At 35.8% G+C, this 19,844-nt stretch overlaps 1 protein-coding gene across 13 annotated transcripts in view; it reads left to right on the forward strand.

Annotated features, from left to right (window-relative positions):
* Positions 1–19,844, forward strand: part of LOC137237648 (uncharacterized) — a 548,551-nt gene that overhangs the window by 371,323 nt on the left and 157,384 nt on the right. For all 13 annotated transcript variants that reach the window (XM_067761531.1, XM_067761537.1, XM_067761536.1 and 10 more), the window contains one exon: positions 4,045–4,259. In XM_067761531.1, the coding sequence (XP_067617632.1) occupies positions 4,045–4,259 (215 nt within the window). The remainder of the gene's footprint in view (positions 1–4,044; positions 4,260–19,844) is intronic.

Below are 19,844 nucleotides of genomic sequence, written 5' to 3' on the forward strand. Positions count from 1 at the left end.
GACATTAAACGGAAATGTGAAGCTTCTCAAGGCCAAAATAATGACATATCAATTTTAAAAATCGGACGTCAAATAACCAAGTTACAACGAAAAAACCTTTTTGGCTGTATTTCGGAGGATAGAAAAAAATAAAAAAAAATTTTTTCCGAAACCCTCTCAACGTAATCTTCAAATTTAGGGGCGGACATTAGCAACTTTTTTTCAACCCAGTCTACTGTACATACGGACCACCACCACATAAGAAGTCTAGGTAAACATTCGCTGATTCAACTACCGGTTGCAATGATCAATCGACTCATCATCCACCGATTTTTAAGCTGCCACAAGCATGACATCCATTTTGCCAACCACCGGTTGCTTGGAAGTCGATTAACCGATTCAGCATCTGCGCATATCAGGTTCACCAATCCCAACAAAGCATTCTAGAAGTTTATTAGCACAGTTTATAGCTCCACAACCCAGATGTCAACCTCACCTGTGCGAGGCGAATCCTGTTCCAAATATGAATGTATCATATACATATTTAGCAGGCGTGGTTCCGGCGACCTCAATTTTGCTTACAGACTCAAGCGGTGGGGGGGGGATAGCCTAAAATGCTCAATGCAGTCATATATGATCATTCCCGAGATGATCGGGATAGTATCTTAATGGTGCATGTCACGTACCGGATTTATATTCGGCAGGGACCCATCATTGTTTATACCACTAACCAAAAACTTAGGGAATTTTTTTACCGCTGCAACAACAACAACCATTCCCATACAACAATCTACGGATCCGTCATTTACCCTTCGCCGGGTATCGATTCCATCAAAAATCAGTTGCTTCGGAATTGATCTCCAGATTTGTTATTACTGATCCACCGGCACCCAGCAACCCACCGATTTGTATTTTTGGATTCATCAGGTATTGACTTCATGAACCAACATTTGCTTGGGAATCGATCCTTCGGTTCGTCAGCACCGATTCACCAGTCCTACTCACCGACATCCACCAATTCACGAATTCGTCATCTACGAATCCCTGATACCGATTCAAAAACCAATAGTTGCTTGAGAACGGATCCACCAATTCATCCCGGACATCTGCCAGTAGTCCGCTGCAAGACGTCGCAAGAGTTCAACAAAACCTGATCAATGTTCACTAAGTACACCAGCAACAGTAAGCTGTCCTTCTACTGATCGTTAAGACAGTAGTCCGCTGCAAAACCCTTCACCATACACCGTTCACCGAAGCCCGATTAACGCTAACTGAGTAAAACAACAATCGTAAGTCATCTATCCACCGACACACCGCTGACCCATTTCGTCACCTGTCCACCGATTTCATCCGCAGCCGGATCCTGTCCTTCAATCTTGCGCCTGTCAACCCTTCCATTAATCAGTGGTTGGTTTCAAATAAATAAAGATTACTGATAAAAAGATGCCTTTCATTTACAAGCACGTTACATGCTCACTAAAAACCACAAATAACAAGTTATTGCCAGATACATTCTCACAACTAAACATTGATTGGCTTGAGCATAAGAGCTGTGTTATCTTCATGTGGATGTGCCGGGGTTTTGTCTGGTGCCGCCTACGTGTTCCACGTATATGTCCAGGGCTTAAACCAAAAATGCCTCCACCGTGACCACGTAGCCAAGCGCCGTCAGCTGGTCAGCTAGAGTTTGATATTTCTCTAGCTTTTGCTAAAGAGCCTCCTTGAAAGATTCCACTCTATTTTCGTATGGCAAGGTCACGTCGATAACGGTGATGCGCTGGCTGGAATGGTCACGCATGACGATTTCAGGTCGTAGAGTGCCGGCAATACCGTGGGAGCCCTCTGCGGTTCTATTTACCCGAGGTGTGGGGAATGCAATATTTAAGCAGGTGTCTTCTTTAGTCTGAATTGACTGAGTTATGCTCCGGTCTTCGACAAGACCCTCCTTACAACAGTTTATATAAGTTACAGATTAACCCGTGTACTTTGTGGACTGATATAAATAAATACATAAAATTCATTGCCGACACCACATGTATTTTGTTTTAATGGTCATTGCCTTGAGCCCATCTGCCTATATAATAATGAAGCGGTTAGCATTGATAATTCAATATACAAAGCTTTTCCCCAAAGGCTTAGTAGAGTTATACAAAAAAAAAAAAAAAAATTTAGTAATTGTTGTTGTTGTTTTACCGGCTTTCATGGTTAATATTTAAATAATAGTCAAGCTCTAGGCCAAATCAATTATATAGAAATTAAACCAAAAAATGATTATGTATAAACATATATTTGTCAATTTTTATTCATGTCGATATTTCGACTTCATTCTGAAGTCATCTTCAGGACTGGAAACATTAATAATATTCAAAACAAGAAACATATAATATTTCCAAAGCACACGCTTACACCGTGGAATGCACCTGGTCGACTAACTTAACAATTTAAAAAATATACATAAGTACAAAAGAAGAGTCCTCATGGACCGGCCAGTTCAACCTAACCTAACCTACAAAAGAAGAGTGTTTAAGGAACTAAAAACAGTGATTTAAACAAAATATTACACAAACAATGAACCGTTAATTTATAAGTACGCGACGCCAAACATGATGAGGCATACAAAGGGACAAACTCTCACGGACCATTTTTATTGTTGCTTATTAAATCCCTATAGGCACAGGCGCACTTCTCTGTATCCGCTTTAAAATTCATGCGTTGATCTCTTGAAGTATTATTGGTATGCAGCATCTCTAATGTAAATCTCTTTGTATATCCTCTCTCCGTTTGGAATATAGCTACGTTTTCTAAATTTGGAGAATGACCGGTGGCTCTGCAATGTTGGGTTAAAGCCGTTTTGTTATCATTAGGCTGGTCTCTGTTTTTTATGTTAGATTTATGCGCGGAAATCCTTGTCTTCAGTTTAGATTTTGTAGTGCCCACATATACTTTATTGCATACGAGGGACCCGTCGCCGTTGCATGGAATCTTGTATATTACGTCAGATTTCTCATATTTTTCCATTTTGTACTTGGTACTACTAAAAACTTTTTGCATTGCGTTATTGTATGTAAATGTCAATTACACTCGCTCGTTGTCATATATATTCCAATATTTCATTCTATTTGATAGTCCGGAAATATAATTGGAAGTTTTGTATATTTTATTGTTATCGTGCATTGTTTTTCTGATGTTGGGTTTTGCAAAGAAATCTGGGATATTGCCATTTATTAAATATATCGGAAATCAATTGTATGTAAGAACCTTTTTATTAATTTCTATATTTTTGTTGTGGTACATTTCGTCCCTGATGGAGAGAACCCTTCGTATAAAGTTACTTGTTGTGTTGATTATCGTCGATTTATTATGTTTCGAATAGAAGTTAGTGAGTATGCCTGACGCCGTGGGTTTTTTGAACCAATCAAAGGAGAGCTGGTTATAATTTCTTATAACTAAAGTGTCCACAAATGGCAATTGTCCATCTTTATCGACCTCGCATGTAAATATGATGGATATTATATAACTATTTAAGGTTTTAAGATTGTCTTTCACAGCATTAGTATTGGCAATGGCAAAGAGGTCGTCCACATATTTGGTCAATAAACGGGGTTTATGAGGTGAATCTTGTTCAAATCTAGTTAAAAATATCCACAACTATGTCCGCTATGATCGGTGATACCGGTGACCCCATAGGCATTCCAGAACATTGTTCGTAAATTTTATTATTGACTTTAAAATAGCGGTTTTCTTTCTTTCAAAATATCGTCATAAATAAAAATTGATAAATGTATGTTTACACATAATCATTTTGTGGTTTAAATTCTATATTTTTGATTTGGCCTCGAGCTTGACTGTTGTTTAAATAAAAATTAAAAAATGTAAAATTTAACTGTCTTAATAAAAATTTAAAATTTTGTAGCCCTTTCTACAGTTTATTCACTATTTTTTATGCAACAGAACTTTTCAACTTTAATACAATAATTAATCTTAATTATCCTCGATTGTTTATGTCTTTCTCGGTGTTCAAATAAAAAACTCAAACAACAACAAAAAACACACGCAAATTAATAGCCATTGTTGAAGGCGCACTACGAAATGTCAATTTAATCATTGAACCACCAGCGGTCAGACGTGGTCAGCATGCCATCGTACGATGTTTGTATGATTTGGAAGGGACACCACTCTACTCAGCAAAATTTTATCGCGGTCAATTGGAGTTCTATCGCTACACACCTGGCGAATTTCCGAATACAAAAGTTTTTCCATTCCCTGGCATACATGTTGATGTAAGTATACAATTTCGGATTTATTTATATGTGTGCATGTATGTTTGTTTGTGGGTAGACATATATATGGGGTATTCCATCCCATTTCGACCAATTTTGAACCCGACCCCTTTAGAATTGGCTGAAAGTTTTTCTTCCTTTTCTAACTTACGAAAGACGTTTTTCAGAAGTTTTTCAAATTTTTTCATCCAACTCAAAAAAAGTTATGAATTTTAAAAAACACCGTTTTTATTTTCAAAATACTATAACTTTTTCAAAAATTGACCGTTTGTGATCTTTTTTTTTTTAAATTTTTTTTTAAATGTACTTTTCGGAAAAAATTCAAAAAAATTTTTAAAGTTTTTTTTTTTTTAATTTTTCAGTTTTTCGAGATTTTTCGAATTTCGCCCCTTTTTTTGTCTCATAAAAAACTTCAATCAATCCTGCAATCATCCCCACTAATCCCGGAATGGGCCGAGATTTTTAAAAATTTTTTTTGTATTTTTTCCGAAAAAACATATTAAAAAAAAAAAAAAATGATCACACACGGTCAATTTTTGAAAAAGTTATAGCATTTAAAAAAAAAACACCGTTTTCCAACTCAAAATAAGTTTTAAATATTTTGAAAAAACGGTGTTTTTTTCAAAATGCTATAACTTTTTCAAAAATTGACCGTCTGGGATAATTTTTTTTTAAATATATTTTTAAATGTACTTTTCGGAAAAAATACAAAAAAAAATTTTTAAGTTTTTTTTTTTCAATTAAATAAAAAAAAAAAAATTCTCGGCCCACTCCGGGATTAATGGGGATGATTGCAGAATTGATTGAAGTTTTTTATGAGAAAAAAAGGCCGAAATTCGAAAAATCTCGAAAAACTGAAAAATAACAAAAAAAAACTTTAAAAATTTTTTCCGAAAAGTACATTTAAAAACAAATTTAAAAAAAAAGATCCCAAACGGTCAATTTTTTAAAAATTTATAGCATTTTGAAAACAAAAACGGTGTTTTTTTAAATTTCATAACTTTTTTTGAGTTGGATGAAAAAATTTGAAAAACTTCTGAAAAACGTTTTCCTAAGCTAGAAAAAGAAGAAAAACTTTCAGCCAATTCTAAAGGGGTCGGGTTCAAAATTGGTCGAAATGGGATGGAATACCCCATATATACTGCACAACCAGTTTACCTCTCGTAACATATCTTTGTATATATCTCCTTTTGATATGTTAAAAACGGGAAGACACATAAGCCTACGCATGTAAATATAAAAATAAAGATGCAAACCTTCATTGGGTTGAAACCGAAAAGATTATACTGTATGGCTCGTATTTAAAAATACAGGGAGGGACCTTCACGCTATTTTTACGGCTCAACCCCGTCAGCAATGCGGGCACATTCGCATGAAGTGCGGATTTTTTACATTATTTATTATGTCGAGTTTGTGAAAGGCAGGGAGGGGTTTTTCAATTGTCGAGATCTTAACTGATCGGCTACAGAGGGTTGGGGACCTAGAATATACAGGCGTTATTTATGACGGCCTCCATGGTGTGATGGTAGCGTGCTCCGCCTACCACACCGTATACCCTGGGTTCGCACGCCGGGCAAAGCAACATCAAAATTTTAGAAATAAGGTTTTTCAGTTAGAAGAAAATTTTTCTAAGAGAAAAACTCTCAGTGAAAACTCATTTGCCTTGCAGATGCCGTTCGGAGTCGGCATAAAACATGTAGGTCCCGTTCGGCTAATTTGTAGGGAAAATCAAGAGGAGCACGACGCAAATTGGAAGAGAAGTTCGGCCTTAGATCACTTCGGAGGTTATCGCGCCTTTCATTTATTTTTGTTTAAGTATGCCGGTCGTAACATAAGGCGCGATAACCACCGAAAAATTTTGGCCGAGCTTCGAGCTTCTCTTCCAACTTGCGTCGTGCTTCTTTTAATTTTTCCTACAAATTGGCCAAACGGGACCTACTTGTTCTATGCCGACTCCGAACGACATCTGCAAGGTAGATGAGTTTTCACTGAGATCTTTTCATGACAGAAATACACTCGGAGTGCTTACCAAACACTGCCGAGGGGCGACCCTGCTTAGATAAATTTTATGCTAATTGAAAAAACTGGTATCTAAGAATTTGATGTTGCCTTGCCCGTGCCGTGAACCTAGGATCGCCGGCGAAGTACGAGGAGTACGCTACCATCACATCACGCGCCAGGTCATAAGAGGCGAAAATTATTCGAGAAGTTGTGTAAGGCAACTTTCAAGGGGTTGCCAGCATAATTTATAGTTTCTCCAACCCATTTGTCTATCTAAACTGCCCCTACAAATCCTCTAGAGGATCTGGCAACTCGAAGTTCCTCGTGAAACTAGGGGGTTAGAGTGGAAATTTCCTCAGCCAATGGGATAGGGCGCTTAGAATATATCCGCGGCAGGTATGCCCGTCGTAAGAGGCGACTAAAATATCAAATTGATTCAAGGGGTTGTGTAGTGCAACCTTCAAGGGGTTACCAGCGTTATTTAAAGCTTCTCCAGCTCAAATGTCAATTTCACCCGTGGTGAATCCTGCGTTCCGGCTACAAGCACCGTTAAGCTACTAGCCCGACCATTTCGAGAACGATTTGGTATGACCGCATGAAACCTTCTTGGCCGTCCTGCCTTTTCACTGCCTAGATCAATAAGGAACTTGGAGTCGCCAGAGCCTCGGCTGTTAAAGAAACAGGATTCTCCACGTGTAGGTGGTAGTTATCGGAACGTACCGCATCTATATCCAGAAAATGACCATTATCATCGATAATACACGAATATGGAGATAGATGAAGCGAAAAAGACGGAAGGAGGAGTGAATAAAGGGATCAGGAAAAGTGAAGAGGGGTGGGGGAGGGCAGAGGTAGACGGAAAAAGCTTATTAAAAAATGCAGATAGGCCAAATTTAGGGCAGAACAACGTCTGCCAGGTCTGCTAGTTTGATAATAAAAACTATTCCAAGAATTTACTTATGACTAGCAAGGGTGGCAAAATCAATAAATTTAATATGTGGGGGGCAGAATAGACAAAAGACCTTATTCAAAATTTCTTAACCCGATTTATATCATTACAAAACAAACAAAGTCACGCATCGTATGCGAAGTTTATTTTGGTAAATACTTTGGCATGCTTTATGTAAGATGTATGCTCTCTACATACTCTTCAACTACATGAAATATGGCCATGTAAGCAGCGTTCTTCTTTTCTGAATTGGCGTAACATAACTGACCTTCCCGGTAATTTTCCCGTGCCTGCTAGAACTCTAGTATATCTACATGCGCGGTAAATTGTGAGTGTGAAATGTGTTCCCAGTACTCGGTTACATAGACAGTGAGCAGTTGTGACGACCAAGTGAAATAGTCACTAGCTGTCTGTATCGGGAGCATATTTTGCATTACAAAGTTTCATTGTGACATTAACGGCATTTTGTTTTTACTGAAAATAATGTGGCCTCATTGGTGTTTTCAGCTATCTTGTAATTTTCTATATTCCATTAAGAAAATATTTTGGACTGAATAACAAAGAGGGTATTATTACCCACAAACTTAGGCTTTTTGCTGAGCGCCACGTAACTTAGATCAAAAGTTTGAATTTTAGAGTTCAACATAAGGTTACATTTTTTCTCCGATCCAATACTTAGACCCGAGGCAATACTAAGACCTCTACATTCAAAATCTTACTTTCGTTGCTCACCATTAGCAAAAACTGGCGGTGGGGTCTCTTGAGAACAATAAACAGCTAGGTGTATGAAACTTCTATTATAGGGGATGGTTTTTCTAGCATATGATCTCAAAACGATGACCCCATAACGTTCGCTGTGACACTCAGCAGGATAAAAGTTGTCATTCGAAATCTGTGTACTCCTGTTTTTTATTGGAAGTTCGTTTTAATTAGAGTATTATAAGCTCAGCGCAAATTTTGTTCTCTACTGTAGACGTTTAGATTTAGTACTATTTTATATCTTATACCCCAAATCAACTAAACTATAGTTGACGATATTGCATATACATTTTGATGCAGACAGAAAGCAGCTGCGGGGTGTCGCACAGTGTCCGATGCGGCCCAAAACCTACTACTGATATTGTCTGCTATAGTGTCCGAAGTCATCCCGTAGTAATCGATGTAAGCTAATATTGAACTGGCTAGTCCGTGAGGACTTCACATTAAATGAATGAGTGCATAGTCTTACCAGAAGTTTTATCAGCGACCAAGCAGGGAAAAAACCTATCACAAACCAGGACATATGTTATAAAATAACTCCGTCCTCTTGGTAAATGCCAGAAGTGTTCTAGGACCTATGCGCCACTCCTAATAGCCTTGCGAGCGCAGTGTAAGAGCGCAAAACGTCCTCGCTAATTTCTTTTTCCAAACGGCATTTCCTACATCTGATATTACTAGCAAGGCTTATTTTAAAAGCATAACTTTGTTTGTCTAAGATTGTAGGGCCTTCACATGATTTTCGACACGATTGGGCCCGTGCCTTCCCCGCTTGTTCGATCATGTGTAACTTTTGCCTTCTTCTACGGAGCAAGCTTTTAGGAATGTACCCCTTTTTTAGCTAGCTCCATCGCTTCTTAATTCCCATCTCTTCCTATATGCTCTAGGACTCAATATAGACGTATGTTTCTCCCTATACCGATTCTTTTCAGGTATTGCATTAACCCAAAAACACTTTTGTTATGCTGTGGGAGATTATTGCCTTAATTGCTGGTAGGCTGTCAATATAAAATTTCACGCGACTGCAGTTCAAGTTATTATATCCCAGCATTTCTACTGCTTTCGTTAGCCTATTATTTCCGCCGTTAAACACCTTATTAATCTTGCAAATTGTAGGATCTGTTCATTTCCGGGTTTTTACGCCTCTGACCCTACTACTTCCACTTATTTGGAACCATCGGTGTACACATGTATCTCCTAGTCCGCCATTTGGGCACATGGGAAGTATGAACGCTAACATCCACCGCTATACCTTTATGACCGTATAGTCTGCGCTCAAGCTGCCCCAAGGCACTGAGCTTCGTTGCAGTTGCTAATACTATGTTCTTTTAACCAGATCTACAGGTTGAATGCGCAGAATGGCTATGTTTTATCAGCTTATTGATAACGGATTCTAGGTTCGAATTCGAGCTCAAGTATGACTTTAACGCCTCATGTCAATTTAAATCTGTCTAATTTGACTTTCTGCAATTGGGCCTAATAGTCTAAGTCTTTCTAAGTAACTGCTCAGTAAAAGTAAGTTATTTTTTTTTTCTGAATCAGTCTAATAATAACTGCAGTCTCAGCTTTTCAACCTGGAAAGCGGGGCGTATGAGTAATTTTAGTTTTGCAACACATGCGTGACATACAAAGCATGATTGTAGTTAGTAAATGTATAAGTACGTTAGCGCGTAGAGGAAAGAGAGGAAAGCTACAGTGAGATACGGGAAGTAGGAGCTTATGTGATATAATACCATAAGCTTTATGCGCAATATTACGTGAGCGTATGAGGTAGATACGAGTAGTTGTGTGCCACCTTAAAAAAAGTTAAGCAAAAAGTAGTGTGACGATTGAATGTGAACAAACAACAGCAATTTTTTTTTGTAAATAGTTGCAAAATTTTTTATGATTTTATAGTATGTGTAGTACACATAGTAGTTCAAATAGCACACTTCCCCTTTGCTCGGCTTTATGCAGTAAAATTATCCTTTCTTACTTGCATGGTTATCAGTTGAAGCAGCGTGAATGCTCACAAATATTAACTGACATATAGCAGAGAACACAAAAATAGAAGTAGAAATTTAAAAAAAAATGCGTTATTTAAATTATGAAACTTAACAAACCAATCATAAACATTTTTTTCGAAAAATTGGAAAGTTCGACAAAATTTTACGAAAAATTCACATTCGAACTTTTATTTATAGTTTTCTCATTTTTTAGTACCATAGTTTCAGTTACTAATCTTAAAAATGATTTCAAAAAATTCGAAAAATTTTGTTAAGTTTTCCTTTCTTGTGTTTTTTTTTTTTTTTTTTTTTTTTTTTTTTTTTTTTTTTTTGAGTAAATGGAACTATGCTTATCAATATCAAAAATGTTTTCGAAAAAATTCGAACTTTTTAATTAAACTTTTCTGGACTTTTCAGGAACTGAATATATGAAAACCAATCCAAAAATCTTTTCGAAATAATTCGAGAAAATTTTACGAAAAACTCAAATTTGAACATTTTTTAAGCGCTATCTCATTTCTTTGGAGTAACTGAAACTATTCTAGTCAATTTCAAAAATGTTTTCGAAAAAATTCTAACCATTTTCTTTTAATTTTTTTAATTTTTTTTTTTTTTTTGTTTTGAGTAATAAAACAAAATTAAAAAAAACAAGTAAGGAAGGTTAAGTTCGGTTGTAGCCGAACATTACATACTTAGTTGAGAGCTATGGTGACAACATAAGGGAAAATAACCATGTACCAAAATGAACCGAGGGAAACCCTGGAATGTGTTTGTATGACATGTGTATCAAATGAAAGGCATTAAAGAGTATTTTATGAGGGAGTGGGCCATAGTTCTATAGGTGGACTCCATTTAGGGATAAAGCCATAAAGGAGGACCAGGTGTGACTCTAGAATGCGTTTGTACGATATGGTGTCAAATGAAAGGTGTTAATGAGTATTTTAAAAGGGAGTAATCCTTAGTTCCATAGGTGGACGCCGTTTCGAGATATCGCCAAAAAGGTGGACCAGGGGTGACTCTAGAATTCGTTTGTGCAATATGGGTATCAAACGAAAGGAGTTAATGAGTATTTTAAGAGGGAGTGGGCCTTTCTGGACTAGGGGTTACTCTAGACTTTGTTTGTACGATATGGGTATCAAATGAAAGGTGTTAATGAGTATTTTTAAAAGGGAGTGGGCCTTCGTTGTATAGGTGTTCGCCTTTTCGAAATATCGCCATAAAGGTGGACCAGGGGCGACTCTAGAATGAGCTTGTACGATATGGGTATCAAATTAAAGGTATTAATGAGAGTTTTAAAAGGGAGTGGTGGTAGTTGTATATGTAAAGGCGTTTTCCAGATATCGACCATATGTGGACCAGGGTGACCCAGAACATCATTTGTTGGATACCGCTAATTTATTTATATATGTAATACCTGCCAAGATTTTAAGGGTTTTTTTATTTCGCCCTGCAGAACTTTTTCATTTTCTTCTACTTAATATGGTAGGTGTCACAACCATTTTATAAAGTTTTTTCTAAAGTTATATTTCGCGTCAATAAAACAATCCAATTACCTTACCATGTTTCATCCCTTTTTTCGTATTTGGTATAGAATTATGGCATTTTTTTCATTTTTCGTAATTTTCGATATAGAAAAAGTGGGCGTGGTCATATTGGATTTCGTTCATTTTTCATACCAAGATAAAGTGAGTTCAGATAACTACGTGAACTGAGTTTAGTGAAGATATATCAATTTTTGCTGAAGTTATCGTGTTAACGGCCATGCGGAAGGACAGACGGACGACTGTGTATAAAAACTGGGCGTGGCATTAACCGATTTCGCCCATTTTCACAGAAAACAGTTAACGCCATAAAATCTATGCCTCTACCAAATTTCAAAAGGATTGGTTAATTTTTGTTCGACTTATGGCGTTAAAAGTATCCTAGACAAATTAAACGAAAAAGGGCGGAGCCACGCCCATTTTTAAATTTTCTTTAATTTTTGAATTTTGTTGCACCATATCATTACTGGAGTTGAATCTTGACATAATTTACTTACATACTGTAAAGATATTAAATTTTTTGTTAAAATTTTACTTTAAAAAAATTTTTTTTTTAAAAGTGGGCGTGGTCCTTCTCCGATTTTGCTAACTTTTATTAAGCGTACATATAATAATAAGTGTAACGTTCCTGCCAAATTTCATCATGATATCTTCAGCGACTGCCAAATTACAGCTTGCAAATTTTTAAATTACCTTCTTTTAAAAGTGGGCGGTGCCACGCCCATTGTCCAAAATTTTACTAATTTTCTATTTTGCGTCATAAGTTCAACTTATCTACCAAGTTTCGTCGCTTTATGGGTCTTTTGTAAAGAATTATCGCACTTTTTCGGTTTTTCGAAATTTTCGATATCGAAAAAGTGAGCGTGGTTATAGTCCGATATCGTTCATTTTAAATAGCGATCTGAGATGAGTGCTCAGGAATCTACATACCAAATTTCATCAAGATACCTCAAAATTTACTCAAGTTATCGTGTTAACGGGCGGACGGACGGACGGACGGACATGGCTCAATCAAATTTTTTTTCGATCCTGATTATTTTTATTTGTTGTTTTTCGGCCTTCAATATTTAAATTATTAAATTTTTCGAGCTCAAGGCCACGCATAAATAAAAACCAAATATTTTATATCTTTCAATAAATATACTTGTTTAATGTTAATCGATATTTCGACCTCAATCTGAGATCATCCTCAGGACTGAAAAGATTACAAACAATAAAAACATCAAAAAGTGCATTTTACGTACATCCTTATAACACAACTTACACTCTTGGCTGTGCCTGATCGACTAATTTTAAAAGATTACATATTAAACGAATATAAACAATATAATGTAAACAAATAAATACCGTAAATATAAACAAATTTTGACAAAAACAACCATGTACAAATTTCTCCAACTGTACGTGGCGCTCAGCATACATATATATGTACTTATATCAGCTACAGGTAAACTGTTGTTGTCTAACATTATAATACGAATATTGGTGGGACATTAAACTAACAAATTACTCTCAAAGCGCTTTTTGTTTCTGCTTATTAGCTGCCTATAGGCCGAAGCACAATTTTCCGTGTCTGTTTTAAAATTTATCGGTTTTTCGCTCTCTATATTGATAATATGAAGCATTTCAAGTATGTATCTCTTGTTATATTGCTTCTCTTGTTGCAAAATTCTCACATTGTCTAAATCTGGACAATGTCCCGTAGCGCTACAATGATGTGTTAAGGCTGTTTTGTTATCGTTCAAATTATTTCTGTTTTTTATATTCGACTTGTGTCCGGAAATCCTTGTCTTAAGCTTAGATTTAGTTGTCCCCACATATACTTTATTGCATAAGTGGGACCCGTCACCATTGCAATTAATTTGGTATATTACATTGGATTTCTCGTATTTTTCAATCCTGCTTTTCATGTTGCTGTATATTTGTCGTAGAGTGTTGTCGTACGTGAAAGCTATTTGGAACTTGTCCCGGTCATATATATTTGAGTTCTTCAGTCTGTTGGACAAGCCTGGAATGTATGTGGCTGTCTTGAATATTTTCTTGGCATCCTGTCTGATCTCAGTAGTATTCTGTCTAGCGTAAAAAGCTCGTATGTAGCTATTGATTAAAGATAGAGGAAAATAGTTGTCTGTTAATATTTCCTTGATCAGGGCAACATTTTCTTCATGGTAACATGCGTCGCTAATAGATAGAACTTTTCTGACAAAGTTCTTTGCCGTGTTTACTATGATTCTTCTTTCATGCTTGGAATAAAAGTTTATTAATCTCCCAGACGCAGTGGGTTTTTTGTACCATTTGAATGTAAGTTTATTGTTATGTCTTATTACCATCGTATCTAAGAATGGTAATTTTCCGTCAACTTCTATCTCTGACGTGAAATTTATAGACTTCATGTAGCTGTTTAGAGTGGCCTCCGTTTCTTGGACTTTATCTGTTTTGACGATAGCAAATATATCATCCACATATTTTGTTAGCAAACGTGGTTTATGTGGAAAATCTTCCATGAATTTGTTCAGCAATTCCTCCATTACAATATCTGCAATGACTGGCGATGCTGGGGATCCCATAGGCATTCCATAGCGCTGTTCATATATTTTGTCTCTAAATTTAAAATACCTGTTGTCCTTTATGCAGAATCCTTCGTTAACGAAGTGTGGCTTTTTATCAAATCCCACTTATTCTCAATAATTTTCATCGCATGGTCTACTGGAACGCTAGGGAAAAGAGATACCACATCAAAAGAAACTAGACTTTCATCGTCATATATATATGTCTTTTTTATTTTGTCTTTAAACTCGATTGAGTCTTTTACGTTGAAAATGGAAGATTTTGTTATGTTCTTAAGTATGTTAGTGAGGTATTTACACATACTATATGATGGCGAATTTACTGACGAACATATTGGTCTCAATGGAATTCCTTCCTTGTGGATCTTCGGTAGACCATAGAGTCTCGGCGCATTAGCTGTTTTGCTTAGCAGACGGTATTTTTCACTCAGACTAATCATTTTGTTTTTAAACATCTTTTCGACAAATTCATTATTCTTTTCTTGGAGTTTGTTGGTGGGATCTCTTTTCAGAACTCTGTATGACGTGATGTCATTAACTATTTTCCCTAACTTCGTTTCATATTCAGATTTTTCCAAAACCACTGTAACATTACCTTTATCTGCACTGAGGACCAGTAGGTGTTTATTGTTACTGAGGAACTCTTTTGCTGAATGTAGGGTGTCTAAAACAAAATTATCTCTCGTATTATAATTTGGTCTTTTCAGGTGATCCCGTATTAATGTGGTTAAATTATTTCTTTCTGTCTCTTGTCTTTCTCTGTCTACGATGGTTTGTATACAGTCCTCTCCGTCTGCTATTATCTTGAAAAGTGGAAAATTTTTCGTTTTTGTTGGCAAAGCATATTTTGGACCTAACGAGAGAAGCCACTGAGTGTCAGCTGGTATATTTGTTGATGTTGTGTTACAAAACCACTGGGGAATGTGTTTGATGTTTAGTAGTTGTTTTTGTTCGTCTTTAAGTCTATAAAATTTGTCCGTTTGTGTTTTCTTGATTTTTGTTGTAAGTTTGTTAGTTAGCAGAGTTTCACTCTCGAAAAATACGACGGAATCTTCCTCATTTAATTGTTGTTTTAAATTTGTTGTTAGTTTATTTACCTCCTTTTCCTTTTTCTTCCGAAGCTCGTGCTTGATTTTGATAATTATATTTAATAATTTCTTTTGGACTGTTACCAAATATGCTCGAAAAATTTAATAATTTAAATATTGAAGGCCGAAAAACAACAAATAAAAATTATGGATCGGAGAGCACACCGAAATGACAACAATGCAATTGGAGTCTACAAAAACATCAAGAACAGGTATGACATGAAGACCAGGAGGTGCACAAAACGTTATCAATATAACACACAACAACTGATTGGGCTGACGGAGTCGATAAAGTTTTTGGGAAGATGCAGGAAGAGCGGCATAATACCAAATTTCATCAAAAATGCCACCAAAAACATTGTATACACCCTTGAATGCAACATCAATAACGAGAAAATTTCATCAAAGATCAACAAAGCAGCGTCATCATATTTGGTAACAGTCCAAAAGAAATTATTAAATATAATTATCAAAATCAAGCACGAGCTTCGGAAGAAAAAGGAAAAGGAGGTAAATAAACTAACAACAAATTTAAAACAACAATTAAATGAGGAAGATTCCGTCGTATTTTTCGAGAGTGAAACTCTGCTAACTAACAAACTTACAACAAAAATCAAGAAAACACAAACGGACAAATTTTATAGACTTAAAGACGAACAAAAACAACTACTAAACATCAAACACATTCCCCAGTGGTTTTGTAACACAACATCAACAAATATACCAGCTGACACTCAGTGGCTTCTCTCGTTAGGTCCAAAATATGCTTTGCCAACAAAAACGAAAAATTTTCCACTTTTTAAGATAATAGCAGACGGAGAGGACTGTATACAAACCATCGTAGACAGAGAAAGACAAGAGACAGAAAGAAATAATTTAACCACATTAATACGGGATCACCTGAAAAGACCAAATTATAATACGAGAGATAATTTTGTTTTAGACACCCTACATTCAGCAAAAGAGTTCCTCAGTAACAATAAACACCTACTGGTCCTCAGTGCAGATAAAGGTAATGTTACAGTGGTTTTGGAAAAATCTGAATATGAAACGAAGTTAGGGAAAATAGTTAATGACATCACGTCATACAGAGTTCTGAAAAGAGATCCCACCAACAAACTCCAAGAAAAGAATAATGAATTTGTCGAAAAGATGTTTAAAAACAAAATGATTAGTCTGAGTGAAAAATACCGTCTGCTAAGCAAAACAGCTAATGCGCCGAGACTCTATGGTCTACCGAAGATCCACAAGGAAGGAATTCCATTGAGACGAATATGTTCGTCAGTAAATTCGCCATCATATAGTATGTGTAAATACCTCACTAACATACTTAAGAACATAACAAAATCTTCCATTTTCAACGTAAAAGACTCAATCGAGTTTAAAGACAAAATAAAAAAGACATATATATATGACGATGAAAGTCTAGTTTCTTTTGATGTGGTATCTCTTTTCCCTAGCGTTCCAGTAGACCATGCGATGAAAATTATTGAGAATAAGTGGGATTTGATAAAAAGCCACACTTCGTTAACGAAGGACTTATTTCTTGGGGTAGTACGATTCTGCATAAAGGACAACAGGTATTTTAAATTTAGAGACAAAATATATGAACAGCGCTATGGAATGCCTATGGGATCCCCAGCATCGCCAGTCATTGCAGATATTGTAATGGAGGAATTGCTGAACAAATTCATGGAAGATTTTCCACATAAACCACGTTTGCTAACAAAATATGTGGATGATATATTTGCTATCGTCAAAACAGATAAAGTCCAAGAAACGGTGGCCACTCTAAACAGCTACATGAAGTCTATAAATTTCACGTCAGAGATAGAAGTTGACGGAAAATTACCATTCTTAGATACGATGGTAATAAGACATAACAATAAACTTACATTCAAATGGTACAAAAAACCCACTGCGTCTGGGAGATTAATAAACTTTTATTCCAAGCATGAAAGAAGAATCATAGTAAACACGGCAAAGAACTTTGTCAGAAAAGTTCTATCTATTAGCGACGCATGTTACCATGAAGAAAATGTTGCCCTGATCAAGGAAATATTAACAGACAACGATTTTCCTCTATCTTTAATCAATAGCTACATACGAGCTTTTTACGCTAGACAGAATACTACTGAGATCAGACAGGATGCCAAGAAAATATTCAAGACAGCCACATACATTCCAGGCTTGTCCAACAGACTGAAGAACTCAAATATATATGACCGGGACAAGTTCCAAATAGCTTTCACGTACGACAACACTCTACGACAAATATACAGCAACATGAAAAGCAGGATTGAAAAATACGAGAAATCCAATGTAATATACCAAATTAATTGCAATGGTGACGGGTCCCACTTATGCAATAAAGTATATGTGGGGACAAACTAAATCTAAGCTTAAGACAAGGATTTCCGGACACAAGTCGAATATAAAAAACAGAAATAATTTGAACGATAACAAAACAGCCTTAACACATCATTGTAGCGCTACGGGACATTGTCCAGATTTAGACAATGTGAGAATTTTGCAACAAGAGAAGCAATATAACAAGAGATACATACTTGAAATGCTTCATATTATCAATATAGAGAGCGAAAAACGGATAAATTTTAAAACAGACACGGAAAATTGTGCTTCGGCCTATAGGCAGCTAATAAGCAGAAACAAAAAAGCGCTTTGAGAGTAATTTGTTAGTTTAATGTCCCACCAATATTCGTATTATAATGTTAGACAACAACAGTTTACCTGTAGCTGATATAAGTACATATATATGTATGCTGAGCGCCACGTACAGTTGGAGAAATTTGTACATGGTTGTTTTTGTCAAAATTTGTTTATATTTACGGTATTTATTTGTTTACATTATATTGTTTATATTCGTTTAATATGTAATCTTTTAAAATTAGTCGATCAGGCACAGCCAAGAGTGTAAGTTGTGTTATAAGGATGTACGTAAAATGCACTTTTTGATGTTTTTATTGTTTGTAATCTTTTCAGTCCTGAGGATGATCTCAGATTGAGGTCGAAATATCGATTAACATTAAACAAGTATATTTATTGAAAGATATAAAATATTTGGTTTTTATTTATGCGTGGCCTTGAGCTCGAAAAAGATCCTGATTATTTTGATATATGGAAGTGTATATCTATCTCCATTCCTTTATATATGTACAACCAACCGTTATCCAATCAAACTTAATATACTCTGTGAGCTCTGCTCAACTGAGTATAAAAATCAAGTATTTTATTTAGAAATTTCTGATTATTTTGGAGTAAGTGAATGTAAGTAATTTCAAAAATGTTGCTTAAAAAATTCGAGAATTGGAGGAAGTTGTATGTTAAATTCGAGCTGTTAATTTAGAGTTTTCTGACTTTGTTTGAGTATGCAGTTTTGTAGCCCAATCAATTTTAACACTACAAAGTACAAGTTATAGGTCTCTAAAAATTCACAATGGTTTTTGAAAAATTTCTTTGAAAGGGTGTTGCATTAGGGGGGTTACATGGTATATTGTGAATTGAAATTTTTGTTTCATCTTTCGGGGCACCATCTTAAATTATGCTAATAGATCAGAAAATGATTATTACAAAGTTTCAGGCCAATCCGATAATGTTAAAGATGCCTCATTGAGGTTAATGTTAGGAAAAACAGCGATTTTTCAGAAAAAATTTTAGTGTTTCTTCAGCAAAAGTAAAACCATTTATGCCAGAAACTTGACTCGTATATCATTGAATATTGTAATGTCCATAGACGTTTGCATGGAAATTAAAAATTAGGGAAATCCACTATGACCTGATCTGATAAATGCTAAATACTGCTAAAAATAACGGTTTTATAAAAATATTATTCAGATCAAGATCAATACAAATAAAATTACCTATCGAATGGTGTATGAGTCAAGATGCTGGCATAAATGGTTTCAGTTTTACTGACGAAACACACAAAATTTTTCCTGAAAAATCGCTGTTTTTCCAAACTTTAACATCAATGTGGCACGTGTTAACATTATCGGATTGACCTGAAACTTTGTATGAATTATTTTCTAACATATTGGCATATTATAGAGGGGGGAGGCAGTGGGTGCCCCAGCGGAAAATCTAAAATTGATTTCTTGTGGCCACCCTAGTGTAACATATTTTCTTCCATAAAAAGTGCGTATAATTTATTTTTTCATAGAAATGAAAATGATAAAGGCCTCAGCAAAATATTTTTGCAAATCTACAGGAATTTTGAGAGAATTATAACTTGCACTTTGATAGACTGGCTGCAACCCATATTGACCAAGTAGCTAATGAAAACCCGTTTTGATCTCATAATACACGTTTGAACCTTCTTAGTGGTAAATATGTACCGAATTCGTTATTAAATTCCAATATCCGTCGATGTGTGTCCCTTCTTGATCGATTCAGTAGATTCCTCGTCCCTCTCTATAGTAGTCTGGACAGGTGTTTCTCGTATTTGCACAGCTCGTTGTGCTTTTCAGCTTTTGCTATTGGCTGGTCCAAGGGGTACGCCTACTTCGACACTGCTTATTCCTTAATTTTTTTCCGTAAAGCCAATGCGTTCCAGCTCATTCCCATTACCTCATTACCCGGACCCACATATATCTACAGCATGAATATCTAAAAATTAATGCACAGTTCCCTCTCGCATACGAATGAGAGCACAATTATGCTACGGAATGCAGGTTGGTG

This window comes from Eurosta solidaginis, chromosome 1 (assembly GCF_040869045.1).
Source record: "Eurosta solidaginis isolate ZX-2024a chromosome 1, ASM4086904v1, whole genome shotgun sequence".
In the NCBI taxonomy this organism is placed as follows: Eukaryota; Metazoa; Arthropoda; class Insecta; order Diptera; family Tephritidae; genus Eurosta; species Eurosta solidaginis.